This window comes from Sander lucioperca, chromosome 1 (assembly GCF_008315115.2).
Source record: "Sander lucioperca isolate FBNREF2018 chromosome 1, SLUC_FBN_1.2, whole genome shotgun sequence".
Classification (NCBI taxonomy): domain Eukaryota; kingdom Metazoa; phylum Chordata; class Actinopteri; order Perciformes; family Percidae; genus Sander; species Sander lucioperca.
Genome location: NC_050173.1, coordinates 26,177,424 through 26,187,203, shown reverse-complemented (window position 1 = coordinate 26,187,203; position 9,780 = coordinate 26,177,424). Strand labels below are relative to the sequence as shown.

Sequence of the window (9,780 nt, the reverse complement as noted above, 5' to 3'; positions counted from 1 at the left end):
CCATGTTGCTAGCACCGATTTGGCTCGGTTTTTTTGCTATCGACAGTACTCACATACTTATAGCGATCAAGATTAACGTAAAAATTGCCCGGAGTTCTCCTTAACACCTATTTCCTTTCTGTTCAACTGAGGAGCACCACAGACATGAAAGAGCATTTGGTTTCACCTCCCTGTTTAACTGTTACAACAAATCCTTTCCCCTTTAAACAACCAGCTTCATACTGTACTAACACATAAATCAAGTAATAGCTTAAAGAGTTTTGTTTTATATGTATTTAAGGTGAATCACAGACATAAAATGATAGCTGCGTGTAAACTTGGAAAAAACCAAGGTCCCGTTTCCTTTTTTGGTAAACCACCCAAGAAATCGTTCCTGCTAAATATCCGAACTACAGGCCAAGGCCTCGAAACCACACAGTCTGTTCTTCATCTCACCCGTACAAATGACACACAGGAATAGAGAGAACACACACTGAACACATTTCATCCAGTCACCCCACGAATCCTGAAGAGAGAGGAATACTGACTGAAGGCAATTTTACATTGTGTGTGTGTGTGTGTGTGTGTGTGTGTGTGTGTGTGTGTGTGTGTGTGTGTGTGTGTGTGTGTGTGTGTGTGTGTGTGTGTGTGTGTGTCACTGCACTACACACATAGAGCTGCGAGGGGGGTTGACTGTCCTGGCCACTGTGTCCTGACTGTAGTTCACGATGTCTGCCTTTACCACACGCTGAAAAGATGCAAAGACAGATAAACACACGTAGAATTAACACAAACAAAAGTCAAATCATCATGTTAAATCTTAAAAAAGTTAATTGCTTAATTTAGAAGAAGTGCTCTAGTAACCTCTCCCCAGGCTGCAGATAAAATGAAGTCCACCACGTTCTACAGCTTTACAAAGAGTTTCTAGAGAGTGAAAAAATATTCTATAAATCAGATTCACTGTTCATTACAGTGAAATAAAGCCCGCAATCTGAAGAAAATGTATTATTAAAGCAATAGTTCGGGAGTAGACAAAGACATCTTGGGAAATTCAGTTATTCGCTTTTTGGCTGAGAGTTAGACGAGAAGCTTGATACCACTCATGTCTAAGCTACAGCCAGCAGCCATTTAGCTTAGCACAAATACTGGAAACGTCTAGCTGTCAAAAAGTACCACAATCCTCCTAACATCACCCCAAAAGATCACTGATTAACTTATTAAATCTCATTTGTTTAATCCATACAAAAACTTGGTTAAACAACAAGTTGCTGTTTCACAGGGGGTTATGTGCCGGCGGATCAGCGAATACTCCAGGAAGTCTTTATGCTAAGCGACTAGGCTGCTGGCTGTAGCTTCATACCAGTGTGCACAGACATGAGAGTGACATCTATCTTTTGCTCTCCAACTTAGGGCAATAAAGCAAATAAACATACCTCCCAAAATGTTTCACATTTCTTTTTACAGGGCTCATAATCCATGCAGTGATTTAAGACACTGGTCAGAATATTTGTGTCCTGCCCCTAGGAGGCATCTCTGTTATCATTGTGAAGGTTTTTCTCACTACATTACTCTCAGACAACTCAGAGAAACACACATCATTTAGATTCCTAAGATAGTTTAGCAAACACACAAGGTTATGATAACACAACATGACAGAGGAGGTGTGATTAGGTTCTATTAGTCTGATGGGTTTCTCTACTTTTTCTAGCGCTCTAATCTGAACCACAGGCACCTAATGTAGCCACCATGACTGCAATATTTACTACAACTAGGATCTATGACAGATCTACTGAAATATATGTGTGGAGACATACTTTCAACTATTGAACAGAACATATTTTGCTTTGGTGGTTGTTCTCTTGTCTAATTGGACCTTCATCCTGTGGGTAGTCCACCAGCTCAGCCTTCACAATCCTCTGAGCAGGTTCAACACGTCAGAGCAGTGGAGAGATGGAGGAAAACAAAAGGACATAGACATGGGAGAGGATGATAAGAGTAAGAAGAATGGAGACCAAAGCCAAGCAGGGTGAGGACAATAAATAGGAGAGGATGAGGAGAGGGTCAAAGGGAGAGAAATTTACAAAAAGAAATGTATGAAAAAGTGATGACAGCATGACATCAATGTGTATCGAAACAGAAACCATGTATGTTGTAAAAAATCCATCTTTAGCCCAGAATAACTGACTTGTAAAAAATGTAACTATTACGCAAAAATATAATTAACTTGAGAAAAAAAAGGAATAAAGTTAAAACGGGGCTGGAACTAATTATTATTTTAATTTTTATCAGTTTATTTTTTTTAATTAATCATTTTGTCGATAAATTGAAGAAAAATTCCCAGAACCCAATGTGATGGTTTTGTGATGGCCGACCAACAGTCCAAAACCAAAGATAATCAATTTATCATATAAAGAGAAATCGGCAAAACTCCCTTTTGACAAATGTTTGGTATTTTTGCTTGATATATATTTTAAAAGATTATAAGATAGTCAAAATTGTTGGCATTTGCGATGTCTCTAACCATTTTTATGGAAATCTTTACACCGAGTAGAGCATTTTGAAGCTACAGTTTACGTGGCAGCTGAATTTTAGGAATACATAAGCTTGGGCCTTCAAGTTCAAATTAACCTACATTTAATTGTATTGGTGCAACCGGCTGCTGGACTCTTTGCTGCAAAACCAGGGAACAGACCAAATGGCTGAGTAGCAGGCCCTGGTTGGCTGTCTGATTAACGAGCTGCCGAAGCATGGTGTCGGAGTCACTGAGTGATCCGTGGCCTCGCTATCTGATCCAACAGACAGAGGACTATGACGGAGAGGGCTGCCAGGCAGATATAATACTGTCAGGGGTTGTGACCCTCATGTTCAACTCTCTGAAGCTGACAGCTGATAATAAGGCTTCGCCGGCCCCATGGCTAGACCCAGAGCCTTGACCTGCTCAAAGCCTCATCTCTATATCCACGCCACTAACTCACTCATTTCTTCACATCTCCAACATTATATATTATCTGTTTAAGAATTTGTATACAGTGGGGGGGGGGTTTGAGATGGAAAAAGACCAAACTGGAACTGAAACAATTAGTCTTAGTCAATAAACAGAAATTTAGCACTATTTTCTGACATTTTACAGACCAAACGACTAATTCATTGATAAAATAATTTTCAGATTAGTGTAATAATGCCCATCTAGAGCCCGTTTAAGGGGAGTTATTCCTTGCTGCCGTCGCCAATGCTTGCTCATGGAGGAATGTTGGGTCTCTGTAAATTAAAGAGTATGGTCTAGACCTGCTCTATATGAAAATTAGATAACTTCTGTTGTGATTTGGGGCTATATGAATACAATTGACTTGACATAAACTTGACTTGATTGCCGCCGTAGACCAAACCAGCATACGTGGTATGTATTAAATGTGTTTAAAACGTTGTAAAAATAGAATTCAGCATATTCTCAGAGTTTGCAAAACTAAATATTCTAACTGATTTAAGCCTTTCTGGATTGTCCTGCCCTTATGCTTTCGAGATTTCTGGAAACATCTTGTTTTTGACAAAAATATATTATAAGAAAGCAATTAAGTCTCTCACACAATCATGAAAAAGGAAATACTGCCGGCTACGACTCCATTAGACACTTTGACTAAAGCACAAAACTGTAATTATAAGATGAATAGAGCTATGGCCATCAGACGTTTATATTCATATATATATATATATATATATATACACACACATTTGAATCTAAGAAACACTATTTAAAAAAACAGCAAAAAAATGTTTTACTTTACGGAACAAACGGATGCAATGTCACGTGTCTGTCAACTAGCTTTTTTCATGATGAGCAAATTGGGTCCAGCCACTCACCCTGCTTGATTAGCCTGGATTAAAGCACTTTGCTTTATTGACAGAGCTATCAAGGGAGTGGAGGAGGATGAACGTAGATGGACAGCTCCATTAGTCACTGGTCATTTTCAGTTAGTCAGCAGCCGTGTTGGTGATGGGAGAGGGCCTTGAGAATTTGTGCAGTTCTTCCCTTACATGCTCTCCCTTCTCTGGGGGTCCTGACCTCTCTGTAGCCCCCCAGGCTCAACGCCTACTACCCAGCCAGTGTGGCTCCAACTGGTCATATCAGACCTAGGATTAATGCTTCTGGGGGAGGTGACCTTGTAAATCCTACAGCTGCCATCATTGGGCACCTTGGTCTGGCTGGCAAGCTGAGACACTGTTTTAGTCCACAACAGTGGGAGATAAACCAAATAAATCAGACAGCCAATCCTAACCTCCTCACCCCTACAATGGCCTACCTTTAACCTCTTGACTTCACGCATTAATGTGGTCAATGTGGGTCTATTTACAGATGGCCAGTGTCAGTGGCAGGTAGACCATCACAGGAGGCAGACGTAACAAACTTGTGTTTACACAACAAAAGGTCCTTTACAGTGTGTGGTAACCTCCATTGACCTAACACACTCCCTGTGACCTCCCTTAAGTTCAGGCATAACATTACACGTAATGTTAGGAGAGAGGAACCCAAACAAAAATCACTAGCTACTTTCACTCTTTTACCAATCAATTATACATTTAACAACAAATTGATCTCTAAACAGTGACTGGTTAAGTGCAAAGCAGAGAAAAAAAAGTGTACACTTTCTATCCTAGTTAGGAGCAAATAAGCCATTTAAAATGTGGCTTAAGAGGCAGCTGCATAGAACTTTTGGTGAGATTTGAGAGAAAGACCTTGATGGCATTATGGCTCACCTGGGACTGCTCGATTTCTGCTTTGTTTAGCTTTACACCAAGAATCTCAGCTGCCACTCTCTGGAAACAAAGGTACACCTGGAGAAAGAGATAACATGACAAATAGGACAAGTTAAATGTTATAAAAGTCACTCTGTACTCCACATTTTTATTGTGACTTATTGAATCAGCTGGTGCTAACCGAGTCCCCCGTCTTGGCCGATACAAACTGACTGATGAGGCTGTTCTCTTGGCAGAAACGCTGGTGTTTGTCCGCCTTCACTGTCCTCATGTGCTCCATGTCGACTGTGGATGAAACACAGCGTGATGTGTGAGAAAACTTACAAAAGATAGAAAGATTTATATAGTGGTTATACAGCACTCTCACAGGGTTAACTGTCACAAATCTGAAAATAAACAGTAAAGATAACTGTTTACACTTGAGTTAAGATGGGAGAGGATCTGCCTAGTGTAAAAGAACAGGCACGTGAAAACAAAGCATAATTCAATTGTTATGTTGCTTTCAAGCCCAGCTGCTAGTTTTATTTTTTAATTTATGGAGGGAGTCATTTCAGGAGGTTTGAGAGTGGAAATGGTCAATTCAGTAGCCCCGAGCGTCCAATCCCAGCTGGTACTGAAGCTTGATGTGACACATTCCTCAGTGTAAGCCTAGTACAGTTGGACCCCGAAGCCATGAACCTCTATTTGACCCAAAACAGACAAACCAGCCCAGCTGTGGAGAAATGCTTAAGAAACAATACGTGGATGACCCAAGTCTTCAGGCTACACTCACAGTGAGAGCGTAGATGGAGAAAACAGTTTGACTTATGAGTGTGCCGGCCTTTCAGGTGGGCACACAGGCTCAAGAACTGGGACTGTCACCTTCATGCTGATTTACTGTGAGCACACAATGACAGTGCCTTCTTTTAGCTATTGTGATGTGCATTTGACTCCTGTGCAGTGATACCATGCGCTTTGCTTCTCTCCTTCTTCACTTTGGGTTTATGCTGGGGTCGATGAGGAAGGTCACCTGGGGGTCTTGCTGCTGAAAGCAATAGCTTCGCTCTTTATTTCTGGCTTTGTGCGGAAAGGCGGCCACGCCCGGTATCTGGTGCATACATGTCTATGGTAGCTGGAGGAGGTCAGGCTACTGTACGGTGTTGCATTTCTCTCGTCCCCCCGAGTTTTACTCTTTGTGTAAGGTTTCATTGAAGTTGTCAAGGATTTACCCTGTTCTCATGCCCCTTAGTGTGTGTGTGGGGGTGTGGGTGTGGGAGGGAGGGAGGGGGGATAAAGCTAGAAGCAGAGAAAGAGAGAGACAGATACATAGCGAGGAAGAAATGTAAACAGTGCACTAATCCTGTATTAATAATATCTCAGTAAGTCATATGACCCAAAAAAACGTAAAGGCCAATCCACATCGACATACAAAATACATGTAATAGAATCATTTTAGACTAAAAACGAATATTACCATCATCATAAGTGACATATAAACACAAACCTTTCTGGGCAAGGGCAGACACTTTTACAACTACTCAGTGTCCAGGGCAGACTGTCATGTCTCGGCCTGTACATAAACATAGCTGTCTCATAGGCGTCAGCAGGTTATTAATTCCAGTCATTAACAGCAGAGGTACCCAGCATGCTACTAGAAGTAAACACTACTAATCCTTTGGATCCTGCACACTTGGGAAATGTTATCAATCATGTGTCACAATCAGATTAGCCAACGTTAACATAGTGGCTCGGGAGCCGAGGAAGGCACGTTACTGTAAGTCAAAAAGGTGTACAAGTGAGTGAGGTTTTCTGCCTGTGGGTATGTGCATCATGGGGAGGGGAAATGTAGAACTAGGCCACAGGGGGGTTTAGGAAAAGCTTAATTTTGCTTATGCTGCAAATTGCAGGTGCAATCTCTGTAAACAAGTTAATAGTGGTAATGTCAAGTCAACTGTTTGCATGTGAGATGTTGTATGGCAGTTGCAGTTAGGTTGAAACACTTAAAGCAATAGAAGAGTCAGTTGAAGAACTGAAAGAGTCTAAGGCGTACGTTGAAGTGGAATCACTAAAAGGCATTTGAAGTTTTAGTTTCAAGTTTAAGCATTGAAAGCAGTTGAGTTTTCGGTGTAAGACAAGATATTGAAATTTCAATCGAAGTGTAAACGACTACAGCATTTCAGTTTCAGTTAATTCAGTCGATTTCAGTTAAAGTTGCACCGGAGGTAGATTAAGTGTGGGCTGTTTAAATAATTGTCAGTTGTTATGTAAGCAGCGACGGCCGTTGAAATATCACTTGAAGTATTTGAACTGTCAGTTGAAGAGTAAAAATGAAATGAAGTGTCAGTTGATGTGTAGCGGCTGCAGATTTAGTCCCTGGGCGGGTAGACAATAGCACATTAAGTTTTAGCCAGTTGTCATAGAATTGTATTCATTTTCTTCCAAAAAAAAAAAAATCTTTATTCCCATGACAACTGGGAAAACCTTTAGATCATATGATGTGACAGTTCATGATTTGTGAACAACTACATTCTATTTTCAGTCACAAACTAATACTGTTGGGCCCATATTCTCACACAAAAGAATTATTTCAGCATTTGGCAACTGTCTGTGTAAAATGAATACAAGACTAATCCCACAGTTTTAGTGTTTTGCTCCATTTTTCTCCCTAATGTTCCCATTTCTACTTATCAGGTCAAAACAATCTTCCTCCGATGATCTGGTTTCCCTCTGTTTCTGTCAAACTGTACATCAGCTTAACAACCCCTAGGAAGTGACTGCAAACACGAAATAAACTGTTTAGGCCTCAGAGCACACAGAGATAGTGGACGGGATCATCACTCGTCAAGAGCGATGGCCCTCCCTCGCTCTGGTCACCATCAGTGTTTATTTAAAAGGTCTGCCTGTCATTGCGGTGAATCACAGGACAACAGTTAGAGATTAATATCTGATGGATAAATTAGGCTTTTACCGTTAATAACCGGGTTGTTATTGTGGTGACCTCTTACATATATGGGAACACAACCAAATGAAAAGAAAATATGGATGTTCCTCTCCACAAGCTAGTGTCTGCAGGGATGTCAGCTTAGCTCATTCATGGAAAGAATCCGCTTACTGGCAGACCTGATTATCCTGAAACCAGACAGACTTGGAGGGAGTCACTAAAAACTTGAAATGAGTAAGGAGGTTGGATATTGGTTAGATGATCTTCCCAGAGCATGCTTTTAAACCAATATTTCTGCTATATCACCTTCCCTAAAAAAGAAGATGCACCAACTGCCAATGACTGACATTAAATAACTGTAAAACCACAAACAATAAATTAACATTATCATCATTGGTGATACTGAGTGACTAAAGTGAGTCTATGAGTGTTTACATCCTGGTTCCAGAAACCTGGATAAGGCCGTAACAAGGTTTATCCAGGTTCCTGAACATTCTCTGTTGGTAAAGAAATGATTGGCTGAGATGTTGAGGAATCAAGACAGACCTGCATACACGATCAGAACCCCGGGTACTGTTGTTGCTCATGTTCCATGTAAACATCATATCCAAAATAAGATAAAAACTGGGATACTAATGTGCATGTGAACATACTCAATTGAAATAAGAGATAACACATTCTTTCTCTTAAAGGTCCCATGACATGGTGCTCTTTGGATGCTTTTACATAGGCCTTAGTGGGCCGCTAATACTGTATCTGAAGTCTCTTTCCCGAAATTCAGCCTTGGTGCAGAATTACAGCCACTAGAGCCAGTCCCACAATAGCTATTGAGGAGGAGAGGGGGGGGGCAAGGTGGAGAGTGGGGGTGTGGCCCTGACCAACTGCCACTTTGCTCGTTTGAAAGCCATGATGTCTCTCTCTCATGGGCAGGCCAAACTCTCTGGGCGGGCAAAGCAGAGAAAGGAGAGGTAATCTTGCTCCTTATGACCTCATAAGGAGCAAGATTCCAGATCGGCCCATCTGAGCTTTCATTTTCTCAAAGGCAGAGCAGGATACCCAGGGCTCGGTTTACACCTATCACCATTTCTAGCCACTGGGGGACCATAGGTAGGCTGGGGGAACGCATATTAATGTTAAAAAACCTCATAAAGTGAAATGTTCATGCCATGGGACCTTTAAAAATGGAAATACACTCTTGCTCAGTGATGGTCGGTGCTACAGCGGGTCTGATATAACCAGCAGCTTATGTTGGCTAATGTAAGCTAATGTTAGCAAACTTTAGCTAGATATTACTTTGATTCCGTTTTCTTTTATCCCGTAATTGTCACTTAAGCCGCCTACACATGATAGGCGGCAAAACCGCTTCGCGCCAGCCGTTCCATTGATTTCCTATGGGGAAAGCGGTGCCGCCCAACTATGCACTGCGCTACCCCTGGCGTTGCGCACCGCTCGGATTTGCGCTCTGCTCAGCTTTGCTCTCTGCGCTCTGCCCCCTAACCTAGCGGTGCGCAGAGAGCAAATCACGTAGCATGTGTAGGCGGTTTTAGGCAGGTGAGATAAAGTAACAGAGCTGTTTCATAACCTTTGCTAAACAACTGCCACAGTGGCCATAAGAAATAATAGGGACTTTAAGCAGCGATGGTTGAAGGGACGGCTACGGTGTACCAGAAATATTCCAACGGGTTGCCGTAGTAGTGGGTTTGGCAAACCAGTCATTCTCCAATAGTAGACAGTTGGGCTACAACGCCAAGAACCCATTGGAATGTTTATCAAACACCGTAGCCGTCCATTCAACCGTCGCTGCTTAAAGTCCCCAATTACTGAATAATGCTGCTGAATAACGCTCTCACTTTAAAGGGGGAAATTTACACCAGAACAAAAAGGTTACTGGCAACGTACTTTGCATTTCCAGACACTCACACTTACTGTTATTCTTATTGATACAGTAACAGGCCAAATGTGGACCATGTGAGAATTCAAGGATGGATTTTTCCTTTAAACTTCACCAACACATGATGCCAAAGCAAAACAATAAGCTAATAGCTCTGCGTTAGCTAACCAGCTCAAAATCCTACACTGCACTGTGTGATCCTCAGTGGGCTTTTTAAAACCATTCTGTGATAACAGAG

General features: G+C 41.6%; 1 protein-coding gene across 4 annotated transcripts in view; it reads right to left on the bottom strand.

Moving 5' to 3' along the window:
• Positions 1 to 263: 263 nt before the first annotated feature.
• Positions 264 to 9,780, bottom strand: part of rab28 (RAB28, member RAS oncogene family) — a 29,090-nt gene continuing 19,573 nt past the window's right edge. For 3 of the 4 annotated variants that reach the window (XM_031302800.2, XM_031302801.2, XM_036001302.1), the window contains 4 exons: positions 4,913 to 5,016; positions 4,732 to 4,809; positions 1,794 to 1,895; positions 264 to 727 (listed from right to left, as the gene is read on the bottom strand). In XM_031302800.2, the coding sequence (XP_031158660.1) occupies positions 1,800 to 1,895; positions 4,732 to 4,809; positions 4,913 to 5,016 (278 nt within the window). In that variant the 3' untranslated portion in view covers positions 264 to 727; positions 1,794 to 1,799. The remainder of the gene's footprint in view (positions 728 to 1,793; positions 1,896 to 4,731; positions 4,810 to 4,912; positions 5,017 to 9,780) is intronic. The other variant, XM_031302802.2, reaches the window with a different exon arrangement.